The 27,787-nt window shown below is 54.9% G+C and overlaps 2 protein-coding genes and 1 long non-coding RNA gene across 6 annotated transcripts; 2 read left to right on the top strand and 1 right to left on the bottom strand.

The window, feature by feature from the left end:
* Positions 1–1,032: 1,032 nt before the first annotated feature.
* Positions 1,033–27,091, top strand: ASB10 (ankyrin repeat and SOCS box containing 10). Of its 4 annotated transcripts, none has more exons than XM_051773021.1 (5): positions 1,033–1,468; positions 5,240–5,507; positions 6,026–6,530; positions 7,795–7,908; positions 27,015–27,091. In XM_051773021.1, exons 1-5 carry the CDS (start codon positions 1,036–1,038, stop codon positions 27,054–27,056), a joined length of 1,362 nt encoding a protein of 453 aa, XP_051628981.1. In that variant the 5' UTR covers positions 1,033–1,035; the 3' UTR covers positions 27,057–27,091. The 4 variants fall into 4 exon arrangements, with proteins under 4 accessions (XP_051628981.1, XP_051628982.1, XP_051628980.1 ...); XM_051773022.1 differs by lacking the exon at positions 27,015–27,091 and adding an exon at positions 12,323–14,211; XM_051773020.1 differs by lacking the exon at positions 27,015–27,091 and adding an exon at positions 8,149–14,211.
* Positions 17,593–18,843, bottom strand: LOC127463507 (uncharacterized). Its single transcript, XR_007900878.1, has 3 exons — positions 18,763–18,843; positions 18,498–18,635; positions 17,593–17,674 (listed from the first exon to the last, which is right to left on the bottom strand). It is a non-coding gene; the product is annotated as an uncharacterized LOC127463507 (long non-coding RNA).
* On the top strand, positions 20,784–27,787 carry GBX1 (gastrulation brain homeobox 1). Its single transcript, XM_051773024.1, has 2 exons — positions 20,784–21,243; positions 27,015–27,787. The coding sequence occupies exons 1-2, from the start codon at positions 20,784–20,786 to the stop codon at positions 27,536–27,538; spliced, it is 984 nt and encodes a 327-aa protein (XP_051628984.1). The 3' UTR covers positions 27,539–27,787.

The raw sequence follows: 27,787 nt of genomic DNA, 5'->3' as shown, positions 1-27,787 counted from the left end.
TCTTTGAACAGGCAGGTTCAGAGACTTGCTTCTGTCTTCTATGCTGTGGTCCTCCTTTGCAGCCTGCTTTACCCCTTGCATGTTTGCTTTCTCTGCAGGACTGGTAACTGAAGACAGCCCTGGATAAAGAGTGGCTCCAGGCAGTGCAAGAGACAGCAGAAGTGAAGGAGGCACGAGGGAAATACAAGAAAGGAAAAAAAAAAATCGAGGTAACAAATAACTCTTAGCTTTGTACTTTGCTGTCTTGGGACAGGACAGCTGTTTCTGTTTTTGGCATTGTGTGTGCAGAAGGGGACCAGACCACTGTGTGGGGAGAGGGTTTAGGATTGGTGTGTAGACAGAAGAAAAAAGGGCCCTGGGCATGTGTGTGCAAATGTACTTGTCATGGGTTCTGTGGGGTGCTGAGCAAGCTGAAGTGAGTGTGAGTGAGGCTGGGAAGGTCTCTCTAGGTGTGTCTGGGCTGTGGTTGTGTCTGGAGGGAGAGACAGAACTTGTGTGAAAATGCTTACAGTGGCATTTTCATTCCTAGTGCCTACATCAGTCTGGGAGCTCTTGGACCTGTTGGCTTTTTGGTTTTGCTCTAGAAACAGGACAGAAAGGACCCACTGAGGGCCCCTGCCTGGCTCCTGGGTAGGTCCTGCAGCAAAGGAGGTGTTGAGGCAGGGCCTCACTGCCCCAGGGGAAGGGACTGGTTCTCAGAGCAGTATGTGGGATTTGTGAGGGTCTTTTTGTCCCTGTGGAGTTGTTTCAGGGAAGGGCTCTGTCCTCAGTCCCTTATGGCTTCTGACACTGTGTCTGCTCCAGATCTTTCCCAAGCTCTGTGGTTGTCCCCTCTCATCTGTTCCTTTCTTGCAGTAGCACAGAGCAGAGCAGGGACTCGGCAGAGCAAACAAGCACATAGACAGTGATTCCAGGCTGCCTGCTACCTAATCTGTGCCTACTCTGTGCTGGTGATTGCACCGAGCAGCTGAAAATAAGGGAGGTGGTGATGAGGAGCTGCCAAGCTGGACTATTTATACTGGGTGAGTCAGGCCTATGCCTGAATCCAGCCGGACACTGGGGAGCTGGAACTCAGGAGCAACCTGCAAAGGTCAAACCCTTGGACAAAGGCTCTTTCCTGCAGCAGCTTGTTTACTGTGTGGCTCAGAGTTGTCCAGTTTGTTCCCCATGATGGACTGCACCTTCCCCCTCAGCTCTGCCACGCAGCACTTGCTGCAGCCGGATCACTGGAAGTATCCTCCCCGTGCAAGGTCCCGGTGCCACCGCAGTGAGCACAGCTTGAGCCCCGATGGCCAGGGCTGCCAGCACAGCCGCCTGGAGCCACTGGAGTGCCGGGATCTGCTGGTCCAGAACGCGCTCTTCACTGGAGACCTGGACGCGGTGCAGAAGTACTTCACCAAGAGCGCAGCCGTCAATCTCGTCATTGAGACCAGGGGTGATGTGCTGCGCTGGACTAGCAGGAAACGTGGTGGGTGTGTGGGGCTGGGACATGGGGAACAGAAAGTGCCCAGGATGTGGCCCAGAGAAAGGGCGTGGGCTCCTCAGAAAAGTGTTGAGAGGAATCCCTGGTGGTGGAACAGGTATTTGGGAAGAATGGCTTTTGGATGAGGGAGGAGGATTCCAAGGCTGTAGAACAAATGGTAGCAGGCTTGTTAAAGATGGCCAGTGACAGACCTATGAGGAAATGGTGAGAATAGGGCCCTTGGAAGGGCTGTCAGTGGGGCACATCATCAGGATTGTCTGGATAGAGACTGCTGGGATAGATGGTAAATGTGTGAGATGGAGAGAGTGCCTGAGTGAGAAGGTGTCGGAAAGCTGTTCTGTTCCATGAGATGGATTTCACAAGGGGAGCAGAAATCCAGCCTGGCAGAAAGATGGTGGAAGCAAGCTTGTCCTGAGTGACAGAAGGTAGGACCTGATCATCCTTGGTGTTTCCTCCCATCTGTACACCTCACTGTACCTTGCCCAGGCACATCTTGTGGCTACCACGCATGCTTCCACATTCTGTGGTCCTTTTTACTTCCCTCCTCATTGATGTCATCTATGAGTTTCTCAGCAAGCAGGGCAGCTGATGTGTTCAAGGGAGAGGTGTACTGAGAAGCCTGGACATTCCTCTGTCCTTCCTGCTCTCTGTTAGTGACATGGTACAGGCAGACTCCCAGAATTTAGGAGTGTCAGGTGTGGAGGGGTCATAACTGTCTTGCACCAGAGAAAACGGAACAGATGATGTAAAACGATCTTGCACAGAAATTGTTCTTATCACCAAGATGTGAAAAATCCAACCAAATTCATCAAGCACAGAATGAAAATGTGCTGTCAAATTTATCGGCTGAGGATGTAGAACAAAAATCAAAATAAACCTTTGTGTTACCTGAGGCTTGGCTCTGTATCTCACTGGTCTGTAGGTTCAGATTCTTAAAACTGACCCAGCCAATGACCTTAACGTTAGGTTCTAGTGACCTGGTCTTTCCCAAGTCACCCCTGTTGATATTTTAAAAAGCCCAGAGGAAGTGTAAACTGTCTAGTGTCACTGATGTTAACTGATACAACTTTCTGCCTCCCTGATGGGTGACTGGGAACCTCAAGCTTTTCTGAGATGTCTGCTTCTATCTTTGGAGAAAGGGTTCCATCAGGTGAGAACATCTGCCAGATACTTCCCTCTTTTTACCCTTTCACAGGCAGCATTTTAGTTAGTGAGGGTGAATGCTGAGAGAGAATGAGCTGGGGACTGTCAGTATAGAACTTGCTCATTTATTTTCATTACTGAGAAGGGTAAAGTTCCCTGTCTTACACTCTGCTCTGGTCCCCTGGTAATTTTTGCTTGGTGGTCTATTGGGGTCACTTAACTTGTGTTTAGCTGCACGATCTAAGTAGTTCTATGACAAAATTAAACCGAACACTTAGTAGCCTTCCATGCAGTTTGATGTGTTCTCTAGAACACACATTGTCAACAAAACACACAGTAAGTTAGCAATGCACACTGTTCAGTGGGCAGGGTGGGTGTGTGCAGCCAAGTGGGGCCAGAGGAAAACTCCATCTCAGGTGACATGCCAGCAGTGAGCAACCTCAAGTGGGGAGAGTGCCCAAGGATGGAAAGGGAGCACTGAAGTCATGCAGGGGCTCTCTGCAAAGCTGGATATCAAGGAAAAGAAGAAAGGAGTCTAAAGGATAATTACCTTCAATATTTCCGATCCCCATGACTATTTCTACCTCTCCTTTGGCTTTGATTATAAGGAGCTGTCCTATGGCTTTTTTAAAAACCTGACTAGTGCCAAGAGCTCAGGTGGAACTGGGAAGTCGGTGTGCAGTGCTGGAGATGTGCATGGAGCAGAGTGGTGGGCGAAGGCAAGGAGTTATGCATGGAACAGAAGGGTGGGTGAGGGCGTGGAGATGTGCACAGAGCAGAGGACTGATGGGGTTGTGCTGTTGTGGTCTGGCAGCACTGGATGACAGCAGACTGGTTGAGCATGAGACAACTTCCCTCTCTGCTGTCTTAGTGACGTCCTGTCCCCATTTCTACCCTTCAGGTCCCCCTGCCCTGCTTGGGGCTTTCCCTTCACGGTGGGGCACTGCAGAGGTACTGCTGTGTGAGCAGAGAGCCTTTATCAGCCTCTTGGCCTGTGTTTGGTCACAAGGTTTCCCAGAATAGATTAGCTGAGACCTGAGCTGTGCCCAACCAGTGCCAAAGAGGGGTGTGACATGTCCCCCCTCCCTGCGGAGCACCCTGGGCAGACAGGCAGCCCCTCGGCCAGAACACAGGGTGCTGGTGGGGCTGTGCCCACAGGCTCGGAGCCTGGCTGGGGTGCACAAGCAGGTCCTGCCCTGGTCTCTGAGAAGGGTCAGGGTGCTTGTCATGGGCAGCATCACAGGCAGAGGAGGTGAGAGCCGGGAGCCGATCCGCACGCAGCAGGTAGCTGGCCCTGCCCAGGTGTACTGGGAGGCCCTGTTGACTGGGGATCAGGAGATTGTGGCCGAGATCCTCAGCAACCCTCAGAACAACCTGAGCCCCAGTGCTGTGTTTGACACCAGTGACCTGGAAGAGTGGAAGAACTACCGGTTCAACCCGCGTGGGCTGAGTATGTGGGGGCAGTGGGGCTCAGCCTCTGGCATGAGCTGTGGGACATTGCTGTTGTTGGAATTGTGTGTTACAGGAGCTGCTTGGGTTATGGAGGAGTGCAAAGGGAAGTGAGAGCACGGGGATGCGGTCAGGTTCTCCTGTGCATCTTGTGAAAGTGTGCATGTGTGTCTGAAGCACGGGGTGCACCCAGGAAACCTGGCCCCTCTCACAGGAGTTGTGTAAGGGCTTGGGAACTGCTTGGGTTCCCCACGGGGCAAAGGGGAGTCAATCTCTGTGACCAGCCCTGCAGCCAAGCTCTGTGTGCCTGTGCTCTGTGTGTGTGCTGGGCTGCTGGGTCCTGTTGTTGTGCTGGACAAAGGATGGTCACAGCCCTGTGTTAGGTCCTCCAGATGGTTCAGCTTAAACTTGGACCTGGGAAACACAGTTGACCACATGCTGCTTCTGTAAGAAGGAGCTGAGAGGATGTAGCGCTGAACATGCTGTGCAGTTTGGGCCATGTCCTCCAGCCCAGCCTGGGTGGGCAGCCAGAAGTCTGGGTTAAGGAGCCCTTTTCCTGGAGCATCTGCAGGTTGTTTTCCAGCTCAGCGATGGTTCCAGTTGAGTCAGCATCTTTGAGAGCTGATCCATTTCAGCCCCTTGCTCTCCCGGGCCCTAGATGTCCATCTCTGCTGAATCTTGCTGTCTGCACCCTCATCAGGGCTCAGCTGAATCTTCTGTGTGTGTGGCAGCTGGCTCTGACACCTCTCTGTTTTACTGCCTGGTTCCTTGTGTTTGTGATGCTTCATGCATGGTGCTCATCCCAGCCACCTCACTGCCTTCAGCCCCAGTGGTGCCCCAGGCCCTTCTTCCACCGTGCTTCTGACAACAGAAACCCCATGTGCCCACCTGGGCTGCAGGTGAGGAGTACGCTGCCTGGGAACAGCCTCTGCCCTGGGCTCCTGCTCCCTGGAGCTCCATGTCAGCAGGGCTGTGCAGCCTGAGAGCCTTCCACAGATCTCTGCCTTTGGCTGGTCACTCCAAATACAGGGGCCTTGCAGGGAAGGGACTTTGAGGAGAAACTCAAGTCTCTTAGGGGGGACATACATCAGGTACCCTGTGGGAAAGGGCAGGTCTTTGTGTACTGTGGCTGGATGTGGCTCCCTGACCTCTCTTTCCTTGCAGGACTGTGGTCTCTGAGCTATGAGCAGGAGCTCACCACACCCCTGCACATCACGGCCAGCCGGGGCTACACCGACTGCCTGCGGCTCCTGCTGCTCCGGGGCGCTGCCGTCGACTTTGCCCCGGGGGGCAAGACAGCCCTGCACGAGGCTTGTGCAGCCGCCAGCACCGACTGCGTGCGCCTGCTGCTGGGCTCCGGAGCCGACCCCGAGGCTGTCTCCGAGGATGGCTACAGGCCCCTGCACCTCTGCAAGAGCCCAGATTCCACTGAGTGAGTTCTGCCCCGGGGGCACAGCTGGCCCTCCTCCCCCTCGAGTCTCATCCCACGTAGGAGGGGCCCCTCCTCATCCCTGCTGGTGGGTGCAGCTGAATGAGACGGCCTTGATGCCTGTTCCTGGGCCAGGATCACCTCTGAGGTCATACAGGTGACTGCAAGCTCAAGTCCTTAGCTGACACAGCTGAGCCAGGTGCTGCTCTCTGGCCGTCCACCGAGAGCCAATGATCACACTGTGTGACTCAGGGCATTCCCATGCAGATCCAGTGGGCAGATGAGCAGGTGCCAAGTGGGACAACACTTTAAGACTTCTGTGCAGGAGTTAGCTTGGATTAGGCAACAGTATCTCTGCTCACCAGTCATCATGGCTTAAAACTGCTGCTCCAGGGCATGAGGAGCAGGGATTTTTCACTCTTGGGACAAGTGAAAGCTGTGGAATGGTACAGATGTGGGGGCTGGGAGGTAGGATGGGAGATGGAGATGAGTAGGTCATCAAGTCACCTTGGCCCACGCAGGTGTGTCCGGCTGCTGCTGCAGCATGGTGCCAGTGCCAACAGTCGGACAGAGGAGGAGGATGACACAGCCCTGCATGTGGCAGCACGGCACGGCCTGGCAGAGCACGTCCAGCTCCTTCTGCGCCACGGGGCAGAGCTGGAGGCAAAGAATGAGGAGGGACAAACACCACTGAACGCTGCCTGTGCTCAGCACCATGAGCCCCGTGACATGGACCGCTACTACCGGGTGTGCCAGCTGCTGGTGGAGAGTGGTGCCAGCATCAACGCTGCCGATCGGGACAGGCAGCACCCGCTTCACCTGGCCTGCAAGAATGCTAACGCTCAAATCACAGAGCTACTGCTGGCCTGGGGTGCAAACGTCAATGTCATGAACTACGGCGGCAACACGGCCCTGCACAATATCCTGCAAGTAGCTGCTTACAAACTGCAGCATCGCCCGGAGCTCGTGGTGCGAGCCCTGCTCAACCACGGCGCTGTCCGCATCTGGCCGGGCTCCCTCCTTAAGGTGCGAGGCTGGTGGGAGGGGAAGGCTGTGGACATCAGGGCCCCAGTGTGAGTGAGGGTCACAGCAGGGTTCCTTCCATCGCAGCTTGCTTGCTGTCCTGCTTGCTCTGCCCAGGGACTGGGGAGAGAGAACTGTCATTTCTGGTATGGGAATCCCTGATGACTTCTCCTGTAGGACTCTCCTGCTTCTGTGTGCTAAACTGTGTGGACAGTACTCACCCGGTTTCCATAATCACCTTACTCTGGAAAGTGTTGGCCCTTTTCCTCTGGAGGTATTTCCTCTCAGGGGCACACCCTCCAGCTCCTGCTGTCTCTGGGAGACACCAGCAGATAAAGGGTTAATTTCCTGTCTTAATTCCTGAGCAGTGCAATAATTACCCAGCCCGGAGATCAGCAGATTGCTCTCCCCTTTGGGAAAATACAGGAAAATCAACAATTAACACTAATTAATCTCCTATTAACGCCAGATAATGAGGATCACTGGTACAGCCAGAATAGACTCTGACAGCTACTGCTGGCCAGGGCCGTGGGGAGCGGGAGCCCAGAGCCGGGGGATCTGTCTCTGTTCGACTGTGCCTGGGTGGGCTGTGCTCAAAGGCTGCACTGCTGTGAGGTACGCAGAGTCAGTGTGTCACCTGTACCTGCATGGACATGGGACACACCAGAGACACATTGTACAAGTGTGATGTCTTCTGCGGCTCTGTGCAGCCTCTGGCATGGGCACAACACTGCTTAGGACATGGGGATGGGATGTCTCTGCAGCCCTGTGCCAAACAGGCACAATCCTGTATTCCTGAGACCCAAGTGCAGCCCTCAACAGAGGCACAGAGTACCATGGTCTGGCTGCTCATAAAACAGGTGTCAGTCCCTGACTCAGAATGGCTTGTGCTTCAACCACCAAAACATGAGGAAAGGAGCCTGGTGTACAGCAGAGCATTGGTGCTTACAAGCTAATTGCATCAGTGAGGCCGATTGAGATCATCATCCTAGTTGCGTGCACTGGTCTCTGTGCCTGAGGAGAGGCTGTGGGGACCCAGTTGTGCTGAAAGCAGCTGTGCTGTGCATGTTGGGTGATGGCTCAGTCACCCTCTTCACAGGAGGGACGCTCTGGAGCTTTGTGCCTGCTTTGCTCTCCTGGGTTGGCACGAGGGAAGGATGCGAGTTCCCCAGATTTACCACATCTGGGTTTGAGCAGCATTCTAGGAGGTGACAGTGGGGCCTGCAGGACCTTACCTGATGGTGTTCACCTGCTCTCTCCCTGGCAGGTGCTGCGGTACTGCCACACCTGCCCACGCGTCATCGAGGCCCTGGTGAACAGCTACACCCGCGTGCGCGTCTCCGAGGACTGGGTGGAAGCAGTTCCAGTGGAGGTCGTACAGGTGAGGGAACAAGAGCCTGCTGTTGGCTGGAGAACACATGTCCAGGATCTGGAGATGGGGGCGCAGGGTCAACTGGGGCTGGTGCGGGTGGGCAGGAAATTGCAGGACACAGGGATGGCACTGTTGGGGACAGGGAGGATGCACAGCAGTGAGTAAGGCAAATGGGTGTCTGGTTCTACCTCTGCTACCAGGATGATATCTTCAGGTTTTTCTGCCTGTGGTCCTCTCTTCCCTCTGTAGAAATACCCACTTTTCTACCAGTCTCTCTTCTCCCTGGAGCACAGACCTCGCTCCTTGCAGCACCTGGCTCGCTGCACCCTCAGGACCCTCCTGGAGGGCCGGCTGCTTCTGGCTCTGTCCCAGCTGCACCTGCCAAGTGCCCTGCACCAGTTCCTGCTGCTCGGCTTCGAGGATGTTCTCTACTGAGGGCTGTGATTCCAGTCTCGCTGTGCTTTTCTGCGAAGATGTTCCATCCCCACTGATGCAATCGGTGCCTTCCCAGCTATCCCCTTCCCCTCACCCCCTCCTGCCAGGCCACATCAACCCTCTGTGCCACGCCTGTCACTGTGTCCCAGTCAGTCTTGTGCTCTGCCTCATGCTCCTGTTTTGGAGCATTCTGTTTGTCCATATTACTCAGGACAGACTCCAGAATAAGAAAATGAAGATATGGGGATTAGGGCATTTTGTGGGACTAGGAGCAAGTATACCGCATGGATCATAGGCTTAGTTGTAGGATATAAGTCTCCCTATCCCAAATCTAAAAACTCTAACCTTTACCAGGCAGCTCTGGTGCCTTGGGCAGTTGTTGGGATCCTGTCTTTAGTCAAGTTGTTTACAATCTGTACCCAAAGGTACAGTTGTACCTACCTGGGTACAACTTCTGCCTTGCCTTGAAGACTGTCCTGACAGAGCTAACGCATGTGCTGTGCCACGGGTGGTGTCATGTGCGCTTTTGGACCTGTGAACCTGCTTGTCAGAGGGAAATGTGCGGTGGGTGTGGAGCTGCGGGTCCCAAACAACCCCTTTTTATGGAGGTACTTTGTCTGGGTTACCTGGTTTAGCAGCTTGGGTCAGGACAGCAGTGCTTGTGCAGCACTGAGGACCCAACTGCAGGGTGAGGAGGAACGTTCCCTAAGAACTCTGGTCTCCTGGGCACAGAGCAGCCACCCCTGAGCACCGTATGGGACCGTGTGCTGCTGCCTGGGTTGCACCACACTCCAGACAAGGTAAAGGGACACAGTTGTAAAGAAAGCAAAGTACCAGCTACTCTTTAAAGATCTGCTGAGAGTGAACTCCATTTCTGCTTCTGCCTCAAGGAGTACCTGAACTGCTGTGGCTGGCACAGGTACCCAGAGCAGCACTGAGGGTCCCTCCTCTCACTGCACTTGTCCTGCAAAGGCCTCTGTTTGTGGCCATGTCAGTGCCAGGACACTGGAATGTACAGCTCTGAGGGTGAAGGAGTTTGACAGACCCAATGCTGGTGTCTGTTCCTGCCTCTGTGGGGACATGGGGTGTAGCTCTGTGCCCCCAGTTATTGTCACCTTACACAGCCAAGGCCCTACTGCTCTGAGGTGGTGAGCCCAAAATCCCTCCACGCAGTTCATCATGCCATTCCTGATGCACCACAGCAGGAATGCTAACAGGATACAAGAGGGATGTGTCTACATGGTACAAGCACACAAAAGGTTTTGGGAAAGCAGTTGTGGCTGCCTGTGTGTGGGTACTACTGCAGTAGTATATCTCAAAAAGGTTTAACGATGTGTTTTATGGCATCCAGGGGCAGAGAGGTAAGGTGTTGGCTCAATGTGACAAACCATGATGGGATGAAGTAAGCAGGGGAGCCAAAGCTTTTAAAATACTGTGATAATGGCCCACGCTCTCACCACAGACCAGTAAGTGCATTTCCCTCAAACCAGTGCAGGAACCCAGCCTGAAGTCACCTCCTTCCTCTGGCTGAGCTGGCTTGTCTGCTCAGGTGATTTGTTTATAGGATCAGGTCCAGTGGTCTTGTTCCCAAAGTCTAATCAGCACTTTAGAGAGTTCATTTTTAGCCAGATGATGTCTGTGGCTGGACAAGGAGCAGAAAAAGGAGGGCCTGTTCCTTTTGGTGGCAGCAGAGTCTGGAATTGCCTTAGCCTGACCCAGTGTCCCAGTCTGAAGGCAGAATGCAGAGCAGCACATGTGGCAGGTGTATGGTCCTTCTCTCCAGCACTGTCCCTATGCCTGTGATCAGTAAAGCATGCTCAGGCACTAAAATAATATCACCTTAAGGAGAGGGAAAGGTTGAATTTAATGGTTTGCTTTATTTTGTAGTTGTTAACTTGCAGCTGTTAAGCTTACAGGCATTCCTGGGGTCTGGCTGGCTGCTTTTGCCAGCTCTGAGGCTGCTCTGCACTGGGTGATGAGGACAGCTCCGGTGGGAAGAGGAGAACCTGCAGGGTTTGGTTTCTGCACACACGAGGGCACAGGGAGCTCCTGCACAAGCAGGCTGGTCAGCTCCTGGCACATCCCAGTCCTCCTTGGATGAAGGTGTTATGGCCCAGACGGGCACCTGCTGCAGTGAAGGACCCGTGTGAGGCTGCAGGTGCATTTCCAGGGCTCTTCTCAGAGCCACCGGGTTTGCAGGCAGGGTGTCCCAGTGTGCGTGGGAGGGCTGAGGTCAGAGGGCTGAGAGAGGGACAAGCCATCCCTGGGCACAGTCTTCATAGACTGAATTTTGTCTGTGTTCCCACTGAAACTGAAAGGGCGTGAGTTCACTGTTTGTGGTACCACGGGATAACTTCAAGGAATGGGAGGCTGGTAGGAAAAGGGGAGAACCTTTTACAGAGCGACCAGGATTACTGGGGGAAAAAAACCAAACCAATTCCAATCAACCCACCAGAAAAGCTTTAGCACTTTTTTCAAGCTGAAACAAGCAGAAAGGTTTTAGCTAAGAGCAGACTAAGAGCAAATGCTCCAAGTTTAACTCAGTTATGCTAATTTATTAGCAATTGATTTTCAAAAACATTTACAAGAAGAGACTTAAAAAGGTTTAATGGCCCAGAGCACATTCTGGCAATTTAACAGGCTCTGCTATTTTCTCAGGTGTCAGAATGGGAAATTCCTAATGCAGCATTGGGTGTACTTGCTTGGACAGTTTTGCCAGGGAAGTATAACCATCCTGAGTGGGAAGGTTGTGGCCTCCACTGAGGACAGCGAGCATGAGGCATTGTTAGCACAGGGGCGGGTGGTTCTGGTGTGTTTTTACCAGCTGCCGCAGGCACAGGAAGCTGCTGGATTTGCTGGGAATGTCTTAGGCTACTGCTCCTGCTTCAGCATCCAGCTGGGTTTTTCATGGCAAGAGGCACTCTCAGGACTGCTGGAAAGGTGCAAGTCCATCACTGCATTCTCAGTGCAACCATCTGAGTGGTGTGCTCGGGGTAAAACATCATCCCAGTTCTAGATAGAAGTTTCAATCCCAGCCCAGCTGCAGCCCCTGGATCCTGCTCTGACCCTCCCTGTGGAGCCAAAGCACTGCCCATCCCTGGTACCCTCTTCTGGGAGATCAGCAGAATCAGCACCTCCCTGCAGCTTCCCAACCTCGAGCACCTGCTTGACTCTTACTTGATCTTTCCTGTTCCTTGGGAAAGAGAGTGGCAGGCCATAACAGGAGCAGACTAGTAAACCAGTGGTATTTACAGAAGGACAACAGACAAAGCAAGTAGAGAAAAGCTCTTCCCCAGCATGTCTGTCCCCACCCTACACTTGTAATCTACATTGTAGTTACTTTTGAGTCAAAAAGGCAGCTTTGTATTTATTGGTTGTGGAGAGATTTGGTCTTTCTGCCATAAATTTGAACGGTCACTTTTTGGACCTGTGTGTTTTTGAGCATTCTGATGTCCTTGTGGCAAGGAGAGCTGAATTGCACAGTGTGTTGATCACCTCCTTTTATTTATCTTTCTGCTGTTACCATTGTGTTTCATTTGATGCCCTTTAACTCTTGTTTTCCAAGAATATATGGGTACCTATTGTCTGTTCCTCTTCATCATATTATTCAGAACTATACAGATCCCTGCCCCTTCTCTCCTTACTCAGGCTGGAATTCTATTCAGCTGTGCTGTTCCTATGTGGAAGCTGTCACCCAACCCCTACTACACCCACAGGCTTTCCCTGGGCTGTTACTGGTCCCAGTGCATCCTTTGGAGATGGAGGGAGGACAGCTGTGCACAGCACTCAAAAGGGGGTTTGGCTGTGATTGTCTAAGGGTTGTTCTGTTGTGGATGTGAGATCCACACGAATGCTCAGGAGCCTTGGATTTGTATTTGACATCACTTGACCATTTGCACAGCCCCAGAGGAGGCCTGGGCAGCGCTGCCCTGAATTCGGTGTTGTCTGTGCTCAGGTGGCACATGTCACAACCTTTAATGTTTTTCAGACTCGTTACTGTCGGGGATGCTGTCCTTGATTTAAAGTGAAGCCCCATTCTTCTTTCCTGCATGTTGCACCTTATACTTGGAGGCACAAATCAGCCTGTTCATGTACCTGGTGTTTCCAGCAACCAAGATCAGGTTGTCTTGAGTAAGTGCCACATATTACTTTTACCATCCCAACAATTCATTTTTATCCACTCCAGTAATTTTATCAGCAACTGTTCTTTATTTCTCACTGATTGCTAACAACTTGTAACATTGAGATGCAAAGATAATAGAGCTAGAAATATACCTGTCAAATGGCTGTGTAGGATAAGTCTTCTCAGTCACCCAGTTCTTTTGGATCTCTTAATGCTGAGCCCACTGCCTGCAGCATACAGCTAATTTTTCATATTAGAATGTCCTGCAGAACTAAGTCAAATGACTCACAGGAATCTAAGCATACTCTGTCTCTCATTAGCTGTATCAAACTTCTAGGCTTACAAAAAAGTTACATAAAGTCATATGAAAGTACCTTTTTTGAATTAGGTTAAATTGGATTCTAGCTTTTGCTAATTTACCCAGGACATCCTTTGGTTGCTTGTCTGTGATTGGCTAGAGATGTATGTTGAACTAACTGATCTGTAGTTTCCTGGATATCCATGTGAACACTTAAATACTGACAAGACATCGGATTTTTTCCCCCCAGTAATCTTAAGTTCCCCAGTGTGCCATGATTTGTTATAAAGAAAAAAATAAATGGTTTAGTGAATTCATTAGCCAGTTAAATACTCTTGGATGTAAGCTCTTCTCCTGTACATTATAAAAATTGTTACTTACACAGTTTAGCATCTTCCTTAATTACTGATGGAATAGAAAGTATTTCATTACCACTGTAAAATATGAATATTACACATTGTTGTTTCAAATGCAGAGCAGAAATACTCACTGAGTTCTTGGTTTTCGTTATGCAGAATGTGTGTGGCACACAGTCACCTGGGGCTGGGGCCCAGCACCTGCAGGTCTCTGCTCTCTCTGCTGCTGGGGCATCCTGCTTTGGGGTTGAGGTGTCAGAAAGTTTGAGAAGCTGGAGAGGTTCAGAGGAGCACCGTGGGTGGGTGATGGGCTGCAGTGACTCCTTGGCAGCAGGAGCTGCAGAGGGGTTGGGGTTGGGCACACCATGGTTGCTCCTTGGAGTCCTGTGTGCAACTGTGGGCTCCTGTTCTCCAGTGCCAGGTTCACGGGGTGGGAGGGGCTAGGATCCCACTCCCATGGAGAACTGAGGGGGCCTCCATCACCTCCTGCCACCTGCTGCTGGACCCTGCTGTGCCTTGCCAAACCTCCCTGCAGCGTCCATTCAGCACTGCCAGGCTTTCCAAGTGGCACTTGGAGGTAAAATTAGACCCAGTGGCTGGAAATTGGAGCTGGGCAAACACAGAAATTAGGATTAGAAATGAAACACATTTTTAATAGCAAGTGCAATTAATCTTCTAGTTAATTGCATCTTAGAACAGCTTGTCATGGTGGATGTAGATTTCTCATCTCTAGTTTTTTTAAAAATCGCTGTAGGCTTTGCCCTAGCCCAGAGCAGGGTTCATCCTGCACGGTGGTCAGCCCAGTCCCAAAGAGATCAGACTGATTAATTACAGATCTGTGAACCACAGTCTTGTCATTCCTCTGCACTGTGCTCTCCCTGCCGGGACTGTGTTCGGCCCAGGATAATGAGCCCCAGTTTCCCTTCCCAACACTGCTCACTCCATTGACACCTCATCGACACCTCTGACTTCCCCTTAGTTTCCTTCATTTTGGCCCCACTGGTTTGTACTGGTTCTGTCAGCTTTGAGCTCTGAATCTGCTGCCTGTACTGCTTTCTGAGAAAGACATTCTGGAATAAATGGTGATGCTGCATTTATAATGTTGCTTAAATATTTGCTCTTACTCCATTTCCCTCATGAGCTTTAGCTTTGAGGTCTCAGTTGTTTGGCAGTGATGATGGTGTTTCACCCTGTGGGATGGGCGGGGGTTGGGGGTTCCAAAGGACCTCAGGGCTGGATGTGACACTCAAAGGCAAACCCCATCCTCTCCCCAGCACACGAGCACCTCAGGGGCTGCCCCACGACCCTGGCTGTGATCCCCCATGGGGAGGCCCCAAGTGCCCTGGCTCAGGGCAGTAGGAACCTCAGTGTTCATCGCAGGCTGTGACCCCTGACAGCAACACTGCCCCTCTGATCAGCCCTGCGCAGAGCTCTGCTGGGCTCACACTGGGGGCTTGCTTGGCCCAACAGCAGCTCTCCCAGTGCCGAGGGCTTCTGGTCCTTCCCCCTTGGGAGCGTGACTCCAAATGCTTCCTCCGCTTCTTTTTCCATCCAGAGGTGCTGCAGCAGATGCTGACGGCCCTGAGGTGAGCACGGGGACATGTTCTGCAGGTGAGTCCCAGGGAGTAGACCCCTTTTGCACAAGGGTGCTCTCTGGGTTGTCCATCCTTGCCCCCTGCAGCCGCTTGCTGTGAGTGAGTGGTTCAGGTTGCTTAAGGAATTACCAGCAAAGGTGTCAGCAAAAGCAACTTTAGTGTAAATCAGCAAAAGCAGGTTTGATATAACTTTGCAGTGAGAGCGGAGGACATCAAAAATGGTCAGAAGACAAGGAAATGCCCAACAAAAAGTGCCTCAAGGACCCGAAGCTGGAGAAACTTGAGTGGTGACAAAATAGCAATATCTAAATACAGAAAAATTACCCGAGCACCTCTCCTACGAGGAAAGGCTGAAGGAGCTGGAACTCTTCAGCCTGGAGAAGAGAAAGCTCCAGGGGATCTCATCAGCGTGGATAAGTGCCTGAAGGGAGGGCACAAAGACAATAGAGCCAGGTTGTTTCCAGTGGTGCCAGGGACTGGACCATGTTCCCAGCTGAAGACAGCGTTAGTCATGTGCCAGCCTGTATTGTGGATGGTGCTGCATAACCCCTTTTGCTCTGAGTCCTGCATCCTGCACTCTGAAAATATCAGGTTTGCTCATAGGCTCTTTAGTTCTGTCAGAGCTATGAGACATGTCCATATAGTGACCTGCAGATGATGGATGTCTTCTGAACTAAAGGATCCAGAGCACTCTGCTCAAGTAATTACTGGGGCAGAGCAGTGCACTAGGAGAGAGCTGCTTCCAGGCTAAAAGTGCAAGAGGTACCAGTCTGGTGCCTTAGCAGCCCCATAAATTATCTGAAGAGTTTGGCTAATATCGCTTTCCCAGAGCAGGATCCAAACCCAGGACAGAGAGAGGGCTTGGCTCTCCTAAGAAGAATAATCCTTAAAGAGATATGTCAAAGGATCCTGCTTTGTCCAAGACTACAGAAACAAAAATTTCTTCTCTGAGATCTTGTCAACAGCAAACCCATCCACCTGGGACTGCTCTTGCCGCTGCTAATGAAGATCCTGGGTTCTTACTGCTCCAGCTATGGCTCTGCCAGGTCTGCTTCTGAAATGTGTTCCCCAGGTGTGAGTGCAGGTTTCCATAGCCACTGCAGATGACTGACAGGTTTTGCTGTCGGAAGCTGAAGACGGAAGCACATGGGGCAGCTCTGCAGTCAGGGAGAGCCTGTGGGACCATGTTTGCAGAGGCCACCTGCGGCCTCCTGGGTGCTCCTTGCCCGTGAGCTCTTGCCCACCCCAGGCTGTGTGTGGCTGCAGGGTCTGATGGACCATGTCCTGGGCACATCCAATAGCAGAGTCTGTGCCTGGCAGGAGCCCAGCTTCAGTCAAACAGCACCATGGCCATAGCCAGACTAATCTCTAGATTTCCCATACTTTGAGTAAATAATTTTGCAACGTTACACTTGCTTTTAATATGTTTAGCAGCTATATTGCAGGAATGCCTCGAGGCTGTGACTAGATTTAGTCCTGTTGTGCTAGATTCCATGCAGAGATCGTAAGTGGAGCAGGTAGAGGCATAAAGTTAAGGCTGCATAGCAGTTTCCATTAGGAAGACCTGCTTTCATTTGCCAGTCAGTCATTACACTTTAACTGTAGCAGTTGTGGTTGCCATGCTCTGTGTCTGTCTCAGAACTTTTCCCATTACAGATACAGCAAAAATTAATTGGCCTCTACCTGGCCAACAGCCGGTGCCCCAGGAATACACTCTAGACTCCTCACCTCAGAGAGGAGAGCTGGCCCAGATGGTTCTTTTTCTGCCCAGTAGCCTAGGATCAACTTTTCCCAAATTACCAGCCTCTGAGAATCCCCCTTTTGTGTTCCAAGCAAGGACATTTTTAGAGGCTGATGGTTTTCTCCTAAGAAGCCTCTGCCTATGCTGAGCAGATTGCAGTTAGGGCAGATCCACTGTGCTAGCCAGACAGGTCATGCACGGTCTTCAGCACAGACACTGTGTCCCAAGTGTCAAGTGTTGAGCAGGACACTTTCCAGTCTTGCCTACTGACTCCTGAAAAACAGGCAAATGGACTCATCCATGATCATGTGTCTGCAGCAAGGAACGGCAAAGAGGAGGAGGAGGAAAAAGCTTCAGCAGTTCTAATGCAGAAACCAGAGAAGAGGGATTGAAAGCAAAGGCAGACTGAGGACAGAGGCAGTGGCATGACGGAGGATGAGATAGGCCAGGCTGGTCTGTGATTGCTGAAGGCACTGCTGGCAGAGACTGGACTTGAATTTGGGTCCCAGCCTGGTGAGACTCAGAACCAGGCTGAGGCTGAAAACACAAGGCATGACCCAGCAACCTCAAAACAGAAGGAGAGAGTAGGTGTGCCCCTGAGACTCTTTCTTAGCCTGATGTCTGATAATGTACCCAGTGAGGTCCTGAGAGGTCTCTGTCAAAAGCTGAGAGTGCAATGAGACCAGGGGCTTTACAATTGCACACACAATTAATATTTCTGCTGTACCTGGCATGTTGGACGGTGTATATTAAGGCACATTAAGGGAATGCACTGGCTCTTTGCAAGGGAGGGATGGAGCCTGATAAACCAGAAGTGAGGGACTTCCTGCAGGGAAAGTGTGTGGAGAGGGAGAGATGTCCAGGGAGCAAACTGAGCAGTGGAGGTCTGAGCCTCAAGTGGAAGCTATGGAAACTGCATTTCACTAGACAGCAAGAAGCTATGGAAGATTAGACAGAAGTTACGGAAACTGGGAAAACCTGTGGAGGTCCAAAGAGTAACAGAGTTATCATGTGCAACCTGGACCCTCACTCTGAGTTGGCTCACCCTGCAAGGATGGTGAGTGTGGGAGCCCTGTCCCGTTCCATGTACACCTTGGAATACAGCAGCACAATCTTTGCTCTATTTTGCAACTTTTTAATTTTTTCTGCAGTCCTTCAACCTTTCCTTATCTGAATCTTGGCTTCATGATTTGGCATATGAGTTTTTTTCGTTCTTTACTACAAAGTCTGATGAGACAAAGTAAACCAGAGTGGAGTAAGCTGTTGGACCCTGAGTACATTCGCCCCTCATGGGGGTTCAGCCCTCTGGAATGAGGGCTTACTCAAATGGTGCATCTGTCTGTCATCAGATCTGCTCTGCTCACCTTCCTCAGGTCCTGTGGACTTCACCCTGTGGACTTCAAGCCCTTGCTGCCTAGCTTCCCACCCCTCTGGAAGCAGTCTTTCCTTGCTGCTCCCAGCATGGAACAGAGATTGAATGTCTGAAGGGAGACAGGGGCTGCAGGTAATGCAAGTGTATGATGAGGTAAGCAGAAGCTGTCTTGGAGACACAAGTAGGGACTTACTGGGTGCCAGATATTGATGTGTAGAAGTCAGTATGGAGCTTGTGCTCCAGGCTTCAGGCAGGACCTGCTGCTGTCGGCACAGGCCACCATCCTCCCTCGTGGGAGACACGTCGCCCCAGCTCATTCAGCTTCCCAGCAAGGTCACAGAGTAGAGCAGTTTCCTGTTGCTCTCAAATATCTTGCTAACCTATCTGAGGGTGTGAGGTGTGGGTTGAAGGTTACATAGGAAAGGTTCATTGAACAAATGATCAAATTTCCATTGCTCAGGAGTCAGGAAGCTGTTTGCATAGCCTGGATTTGGGCCTCTTTAGGCGCAGTCATGAGATCCAGTAACGCATGGCTATTCTTTCCCTTTCTCCATGGTGTAGTGATAGCAGGGAATGGACCCAAACTGTGTGCATGAAGATGACTCCAACCCAAAGGTCCCTTTCCCACAAACATGCCAGGAGAGCTGGGCCAAGGACAGACAGAATATGGATGCTGACCTGCAGACCTGGACCATGTCCTTTGTATCACAACTGATCCCTATGGTGGGATCCATCCAAATGCTCCTCACTGCCAGCTTCCTTCCCAGCCTGGAATCTGGGCCCTCATCCTGGACTAGGGACTGACTGGTTGATGACCTGCAAACACAGGCATCTCTCTCTCCCTTAGTGATCCAAGGATGGGAGATGTTTGCATCAGTGGTGACAGGGATCCAGTGGGCCTCAATTTTAGGATTCAGTATTTGAGTTTGGATGATTATTTTACCATTGGCTTTTCCACACTTGTTTCCCTGGCTGGGGGCAGGGCAGTTCTCGCTGCAGAGGGATATTTCCTTGGGACTGCAAGGACGTGCCACAGAGAAAGGCACAAAAGACAGGAAAGAAAAAGGAGGCTCTGTGATGTCATAGCTGGACCCTGGGGAGTCAGACTGTGCCTGTTTAGTGGAGGAAGGCTGAGTACCTGGTAGACCCACTTTGCCTAACTTACACACTCCACACAGGATCCAAGTGTCCAGCTCCATGGCTGGGCTTTCATGTCCCACACAAAACATGTGCTTCAAGGCTGCAGCAAAGTGGTGTTCCAGATCTCCTCAGGGACAGAGCAGAAGGTGATGGTTTAGAAATCCATGTGTTCATACAGATAGTAATGCCACCAGGGAGCCTGGGTAGCTAAGCAGCCAGAGGTACTGCATCCCTGGTCAAAGGGGGAGCGCAGGCAGGAAAACACAGGGGGCCTGAAAAGAAGAATACCCCTAGGTGAGAGACGGAGGTCTGGCGTGTCACTGTGCCACTGAAAATACAGAGTGAGCACAGACACGACTTCAGCTGTGGCATTTCTCAGCGTCCAAGTGCTTTACGTAGCAATCCCGACGCTTTTCCGAAGCAGGGCTTTAGTTTGCCTGATGCTCAGCATATTGCAGGTCCCGCGAGCAGCTCCCGGTAGACAGGAGCACAACCTAAATGTTGAGCTGGGGGGAGAAGTCCTCTGCTTTAGCGTGGAGACTCCCCACAAGGGGCAGGCGATGTTCCCCGAACACACAGAGCGTGGCGGAGCCGCAGAGCTCTCGCCGCAGCTCAGGAGCTTTCAGCTCACACGGGTCTCGCTTGCTCTGCAGACGGAGCGATGCACACCAGGGCCACCGGCCGCCACCCGGGGGACGCGTGTGGCACTCGGAGTGCGGGGGGTCGAGCCCCGGGCTCTGTGCTGCTCAGCGGGGGCCGGGGGAGCGCCGGGGCCGGGACATCCGCCCCCGGCCCCGCGCCGCCGGGGCTCCGCGCCGCATGCCCGCTCCTGCCCGCCGTGCCGAGCACCGGGACCACCCCGCGGGGCGCGGCGCCGGGGCCTCTGGGGAGCAACAAGGGGGGACGGGGGGCCCCCCTTCGGATTTCAGCCCTCTCCGTTCCCACCACGGCCCGAGTGCGTCTGCGGGCGGTCCCGCGGTCTCCCCTGGCCCCGCGGCGCCCGAGCCCGCCGGTCTCACGGAGATCCCGCTCCGAGCCCACAGAGACTCCTGGGCCGGGAAAGGGGCAGTCCGGGCCCTGGCCGGGGCGGGCCCCGCGGGTCTGCGGGGCGGTCTGCGGGCACGGCACGGCCGCAGCGCGACGGGGCCAGTACCTGGCCAGGGCCAGTCCGTCGGGGCCCTGGAGCCCGCCCATCGCCGCCGTCCCCGGACCGCTCCCTTCGGGCTCGGCCGCCGAGAGCGCTGGCCCGGCCCGGGCCGATTGCGGGGCCGGCTCGCCCCGTCCGTGATCCCGGGGAGGGCTGTGCCGAGCGGCGCGGCCCCGTCCCGTCCCCACAAAAGCACCCTTGTGCTGGCCCCGTAATTGCTAATCATCAATCACCATTAATAACAGCTGATGAGGCGGGAGGGGGAGGTGCCTTCCCAGGGGCCGGCCGCGCCGGGGGAGCGGGGCGCTTTGCCCCGGCGGAGCGGGCGCTGAAGGAGGAACTCGACCGTGATGTGCGGAAGATGGATGAGAGCAGAGGGCGACACCCCCGCCCGCCTCCCCTCCCTCCTCCCCCTCCCCTCGCCGGCCCGGCCCGGCCCCCCCGCGGCGGGGCGGGCGGGCGGCTCCGAGCGCGCCTCACTCCGCCGCGCCGAGACAGCGAGCGGGCGGACGGGCGGCAGCTCTCGCTGGGCGCCGGAGCCCACCGGAGGCGGCGGGCGCGGGCCGGGGCCGCGGCGGCGGCGGGGCCCGGGGGCGGCGGCGGGATCGCGGCGAGTTGGCGGCGGCCCGAGCTCGCCGGAAAGTTGGTGCCGGTTGAGCCGGCGGCGCCCGCTCGCCATGCAGAGACCCGGCGGCCAGGGGACCGCCTTCTCCATCGATTCGCTCATCGGGACGCCGCCGCCGCGCTCCGGGCACCTGCTCTACACCGGGTACCCCATGTTCATGCCGTACCGGCCGCTGGTGCTGCCGCAGGCACTGTCCCACGCCCCGCTGCAGTCGGGGCTGCCGCCGCTGGCCCCGCTCGCCTCCTTCGCCGGCCGCCTCACCAACACCTTCTGCGCCAGCCTGGGCCAGGCCGTGCCCTCCATGGTGGCGCTCACCACCGCCCTGCCCAGCTTCTCCGAGCCCCCCGACGGCTTCTACCCGCCCCAGGAGCTGCCCCCGCCGCGCGCCACCCCCGACGCCGGCTGCCGGCGAGGCGCCGAGGGCCTGGAGGCGGAGGAGCTGCCCCCGGGCCGCGACAAGGGGCCGCCCGAGCCGCCGCTGCACTTTCCGGACCCCTTCCCCGGCCTGGCAGGTAAGAGTGGCGCGGGCCCGCCCCGCCCGGCGGAGAGCGGCCGGCCCGCCTCTCCCGGACCCCCGCAGCCCCGAGAGGACCCTCACCGGTCTCTCCCCGCCGCGCCAGGGGAGAGCCCGAGCTCGCCAGGACGGGAGCCACGGAGCCGCGGGCGCTGGGGGCCGGGGCGCAGCGGGCAGGACGGCGGGGTCGCTACGGCCTCGGCGGCTGGACCTGCCCGCGGCTGCGCTCCCTGTCCGTCCCGTCGGGCCGAGACGGGAGGACAGGGACAGTTCCTTGCCGTCCGGAGCCGGCTCCGCAGCGCCCGCAGCTTTTGCGGACTCCGCTCGCCTCGGCCGGGCCGTGGCGCAGGAGTGGGGGGAGCGCGGCCGGTCGGAGGGGCTGCCACGGCGTGCCATGGGCCGCCCGGCAGGACCAGAGCGGAGCGGCCCGGAGCCGCGGCCGGGCCGGCGGCGCGGAGCTCTCCGAGGTCCTGGCACCCGGCCCGGGGCGAGCGAGGCGGAAGGCGACGGGGCACGGCGCGGCCCGGCCCGCAGGGCGGCCCGCAGCCCTCCCCGCCCGTCCCGATCCTCATCCCGGTCCCCGTTCGGGACCCGGTCCCGCTCGGCCCGGTGCGAGGCTGCCCCTTGTCCCCAGCACGATGCCGCGTTCGGGGCCGGTGCCTCCCGGCGTCGCCGTGTTGCGGCTACCGGCGCTCCGAGTGCCCTCCGAGCCCACCCCGCGGGGCGGTGGCGGGGCAGGTCCCGCGCCGAGGCGGCCCCCGCAGCCGCGCTCCCTTCCGTCCCGGCCGCCGTGCCCGCTGCTCTGCCCGCTGACGTGCCCGCTGCTCTGCCCGCTGCTCTGCCCGCCGCGCGCCGCGTCGGCACCGGCTCAGCCCGACGTCGCGGGCAGGCGGCAGCGCTTCTCCCGGGACCCCCCGCTGCAGCTGGGGGCAGCTCCCATCGGGGTCCTCACCTTTGTGCGCTGCGGCCGCTCCCCGAGTGCGCCTCCACCGGCCTCGGGGACTTGTTGCTCCGTATTTCTCAGACGGGTCCAGCGCTCGGCTCTTCCCCCTCGGCTCCTGCAGCGTGGGGCGTGAGGGGTCCCTGCGGCGAGACCCAGACAAGCCAGCTGCTGCTTCTCTGGCGTGGCCTGTCCTGACCACTCCTGAGATCCACCTTTGTCTCACAGGCTTCTTGGCATGGTTGCATGCTGCAAAGTCTCTGCTGCTTCTCGCACTGCTCGGCTGTTTGTTCTCCATCCTCTTTTTAGTCTCTCCTGGATAAGCTCAGGTATCTCCCTTGCCCTGCCTGGTTCCTCCCTCAGAAGAGCATTTTCCTCGCTCAGGTATCCCTTGAACCTCACCCCTCACATAGGACAATGGCGGCATTCTGCCTCCCCTTTGCCTTTGTGGGTTATTAGGGCATTGGTGCACATCTGGTGCTCCCCAGCCTCCATGCTGCGTTAAAAACCCAATACAATCTCATTTTTATTGTGAAAGTCTCCTCGAGGGCAGCGCTGCCCTGGCCAAAACCACCTGTCCATACGACTTCATCTTCCCAGTCTGTGGGCAGATGAACTGCATTGTGCTTGATCTCCCTCCGTGGCTCCTCCGTAGCTGAGCCCAACATGTTTCCTCCCCCCAAGAGACTCAGACAAACTGTCCCAGAGAGTGGCCACTTCTGAATCCAAGAAATTCTACCTCTAAGACTTCTCTGGTTGCAACTGGCTCATATAGAAAGGAAGATGTCTTATTACCAGCTCATTCCCTGCTGCCTCTGAGCACTGTGCTTGCTCCGGAGCCATGAAGGATGCTTGTCTTTCTGCATAGGCATGTGCCCACGTGGACCCAACTCTGTGGGCTGCTCTGCCCAGATCCAAGAGGATTTGTCTGGCCAAATGTGGCCACCTTCTCCTATACTTAATATTTCTCCTGACTGTACCAGAGATGGACAGTAGGGTCTGTTTTACTAACCATCTCAGATTGCTGTGGGCTTTTTCCAATATTAGGGAAGAGAAAGATGATTTGTGTCAAAAGGAGTCATCAAAAACCATCTATAATGCAGTTTGTGCTCACATTCTGTCTGTGACCCTGACCAAAAGCAATTGTCCAGGCAAGAGCAAGAGAGCACAATCTGTGCAATGCTCAATTCTAAAATGACACTTTCCTCATATCAACCATCTGCATCAGGGGCTTCTTGAGACAGTTGTTGTTTCTGTATATTTAGTAAACTTCAACCAATTTGTTTTCTGTGACTTTATTTAATCTCCCCTGGAGTCCACCAGAAAGGAATGATAACCCTGGCATCAGCCACATCCCAAGCCAAGGTGTTCCAGAGATCTCTTATCTGTAGAAGAACCATGTAAAGAATAAATGCCTCCTTTTGTCTGTTTTACTGACATCAACTGACTTATCCCCACACTTATACTTCTGTCCCCGGGCTCTGTTAGTATCTCCATTGCAGATGTCTATGAACACAAGATCAGTTGCTTGCCAGATCAGCCAAAGAGGTCAATGCCCTATTTTAGGGCCTCTCTCTGCATCCTCTAGGTTTCAAACTCGCCTCCAGTTGTTGCCACCCCTCTTGAGTGGGTAGAGACATGCAGGGAAACTGCTGGTGAGAAGCAGCAAAGCTTGGAGCCTGGTTTGTTACTACAGCTGCAACAAAGAGCATGACCCCTGGGATAAGGTTTCTCAACACCCAGCTCTCCACCGTTGTCCTGAGAGCAGGTTTGTTACTGAGCTGTGCAGGTCTCCTCTGAGATCTAGGCTGTGGTCTGAGACCCTCTCTTGGGTTGATGTAGTGACTGCACATTCAGTCGGGGGCAGGAGGAGTTTCTGTTGTTTCCTTGCATGCTTACCAACATGAGGCTCTTCTGGCTGTCACAACACCAGTTCCTGATCCAGGTTTCCCTGATCCTGTTTGAATAGCTCTGTCTCCTGCAACACCCAACTCTTCTCACCATGCTTTCCACATCCATAATCACAGCACCACAGAATGTTTTGGGTTGGCAGGGGCCTTTAAAGACCATGGGCAGGGAAATCTTCAACTAGATCAGTTTGCTCAGAGTCCTGTCTGACCTGACCTTGAACGTTGCAGGGGATGTGGCATCCACCACTTGTCTGGGCAACCTGGGCCAGTGTTTCACCACACTCACTGTAAAATATTTCTTCTTTATATCTCATCTAAATCAACCCTCTTTGAGTTCAAAACTGTCAAACCCCTTGTCCTATTGCAACAGGACCTGTTAAAAGCCTCTCTATGTCTTTTGTCTAAGTCCCCTTTAAGTACAGAAAGGCTGCAATAACGTCTCCCTGGAGCCTTCTCTTCCCCAGAGAGAACAACCCCTGTCAGCCTGTCCTCATAGTAGAGGTGCTCCAGCTCAGAGCATTTTTGTGACCTCCTTCAGGTCCTCTTCAATGTCTTTCCTAGGATCAATGAACAGCTGGGACTTTGTGAAGAGCAAACCAGAGGGTCAGCTCTATTCTTCATCTACTGCTTCTTGTTGATTTTTCACAATGCTTTGCTTCATGACAATTTCATTTCCTGTTCAAAGGCCTTGGAAGTCTCAGTGTACACCCCCTACACTATGTGTGGGATCCTCTGTCTCCGTTCCTTCCTCGCTGGGGACACAGTAGGTGACTCACAAACCAATATACCAATTTTCTTTGTGAAAACATCTGGTTTAGATTCTGTCATCAAATAGTTCCAACTTCCTTACTGCAAACCCAGCCCTTTTATAAGACACAAATGTGAGAGTGCTAGAGACTGTTCAAAAATTGGGGTCCGGTTAAGAAGAGAGTATCCAGACATAGCACCTGTTTTACAAATTGTCATGTTGCAGTGGTAGCTCAGCCTTCTTCCAGTCTCCTGGGCACAGCCTGGGCTGACAGGAGCAACCTGCCTCATCAGCACTGTTTGCTGGTGTGGCTGCTGGGATGCCATCCTCCATCCCTGGGGAATTGCAGTGCCAGGGAAGGACCTATGAGAGCTCTTGGGGAAGACAATGATTTCCTCATAAGAGCTCTCTCACTTTGTCAGGCCCCGTGCTCCACAGGGTGGAGGTGGTACACAGAAGTGAAAGCTCTCCTTTTCTTCAGCGAAGTGCTTGCAGCCAAAATGCTCCTTGCCGCCTGCTCCTAATCCTCAGCCTGGCCAGCACAGATTCTCTGGGTCCGTATCCACTATGCATATGGGAGGTGTCTTCATGCCCATCCCCAACCCTCAGGAAGAAAGAGGTCACTGTTCTTCTGCAGCAGGACAGAGATCAAGTTGTTCTTCCCACTATACAAAGCAATAGGAGCAGGCAGATGAATCCAGATCTCCAAAACTGGCCGCCTGCTCTCAGGAAGCCACAGACTTGCTGCAGGACTGACTCGGGAAATGGGGGCTCTCACACCATCACCAGACTCCCAGCAATGTCTTCAGGGCTCAAATAATCTCTTGCAGTAGCTGTTTGTGTATTTGAACCCTGCCCTGTCAGGCTTCTGAGGTCTGTTCTGCCTTTCCCACTGAGATGAGGTGAGGTGGCCAGAGATCCAATGGCCTGGGTTGCATGTGCCAGTACCTGGACACTGCTTAGAAGTTTGAAGAGCTACTGCTTCTTCTTCTGCATGTTGGCTTATATTGAGTGGGAGTGCTTCAGGACTGGCTCCTTCCAGCAGTGATTCATGCTCTTGGGTCAGACTTGAAGAATTTTCTCGTCTCCTCTAGTCTCAGCATGACAGAATAGCTTCCTCACCTGTTTGTGCATAGCTGTGGGTCCTCCCTTCATGACCCCTGGCTGTGACTGGGGACATCTTCTCACTTTGTTTGAGCCCTTCTACCATGGAAGTGACCACCTTCCAGACCTCTTTCCTCCCTCATCTCCCACCATGTCCTCCCTTGCTCCATGGCTGTTTAATCATTCAGTCAGCAGTTTGGGACAGAAGAAGCTTGCAAGGAGAACATTCATACCCTTGTACTTTATCAATATCCTCACAGCATAGGAGAGGTGTCCGCAGTGGTCTAAGCACTGCATCCTGTCCAGTGGCCTGGGATGAGTTGCTGTCTCTTGTGTGATGTTGGCAGGCTCTGTCCTGCCCCTCTGCACATTGCTGGGGGAAGCTGAGCCCTGAGCATCAGCTTTCTCAGCCAGTCGTTCCCTGGCTGCACAGAGAGCCACTGGTGGGTCCTGGGATTAAGGAGGGAGAGCCAGCAGTGGGACATCCCACGTCCTGTAGAGTAAGGAAGTTTGTTGGCTCTGGATACTCTGGACAGTCCTTTAGCTCCTCTTGGCTGGCTTCTTGCTGAACAGAATCAATGGTCTGGTGCAGTGAGAAGGGACGGGGAGGGCTGACCTGAGGGGCAAGGTTCTTTCCAATGTGGGGGTCCGGACAAGCCCTTGAAGGGTTGTGACATGCTCTGCTGGACCAAGACCGTTGTGCTGCTACAGCTGGGCTGTGGGATGGGGCAGCTGCCGGGGAGATCAGACCCCAGCGTGCCCGCCGGGTCTGTGGGTGCTGCCCCTCGGAGCCGAGCAGGCTGCAGGGAGCAGGGCATTGGGGTCCTGGACTGGAGTGGCTGGCGCTGCCCGCGGCAGAACCCGGTGCGGGGCTGCTGTTGGGGCTGGGACCGTCGCTTCGGCCTCCCCGGGGCTGCGGGACGCGGTGATGGAGGGGTCGGGGCTGCGGGAGCAGCTGCAGCCGCCCGCTGAGGAGGCCTCCCCCGCGGCTGCGGGGGCTCCGGGCGCGGAGGGACGGGGCGGGGCGGGGGCCGAGCCGGCGGGCGCTGACGCTGTGTGCCCCGCAGACGGAAAGGCGTACAGCTCGGACGAGGAGAAGCTGGAGGTGAAGTCGGCGGCGACGCCGTGCAGCGAGCGGGAGGAGGAGAGCTCGGCGGGCGAGAGCGAGGAGGAGCCCTTCCTGGACGGGGCGGCCGCCAGCACCGCGCTGGGCGCTAAGGGCAAGGGCAAAGGCGGCCCCGCCGCCGAGCAGCCCCCGCCGGGCTCCGGGGCCGGGAAGAGCCGCCGGCGCCGCACGGCCTTCACCAGCGAGCAGCTGCTGGAGCTGGAGAAGGAGTTCCACTGCAAGAAGTACCTGAGCCTGACGGAGCGCTCGCAGATCGCGCACGCCCTGAAGCTGAGCGAGGTGCAGGTGAAGATCTGGTTCCAAAACCGCCGCGCCAAGTGGAAACGCATCAAGGCCGGCAACGTCAGCAACCGCTCTGGAGAGCCCGTCCGCAACCCCAAGATCGTGGTGCCCATCCCGGTGCACGTCAACCGCTTCGCCGTGCGCAGCCAGCACCAGCAGATCGAGCAGGGCGCCCGGCCTTGAGCCCGGCGGGGCTCCCGGACCCCGGGGCGGGCGCCGGGGGGCCTGGGCGCCCGCTCCCACTCCTCTGTACATGTCCCTTATTTATTCCGTGTAAACTCTGTACATACGGCAGCGTGTCCGTCTGTCCGTGCCGTGGGGAGTGCGGCTGCCCTGCCGCCGGGCCCCCCGCCCGCCGCGCCGGGCTGAGCCAGGCCGGGCTGGGCCGAGCCGGGCCGGGGCCGCGCTGCCTTGGGCGCCCGCCCGTGTATA

This window comes from Manacus candei, unplaced genomic scaffold (assembly GCF_025592945.1).
Source record: "Manacus candei isolate 608988 ecotype Guabito, Panama unplaced genomic scaffold, ASM2559294v1 h1tg000164l, whole genome shotgun sequence".
Taxonomy (NCBI): Eukaryota; Metazoa; Chordata; class Aves; order Passeriformes; family Pipridae; genus Manacus; species Manacus candei.
This window is presented reverse-complemented; position numbering and strand designations above follow the sequence as displayed.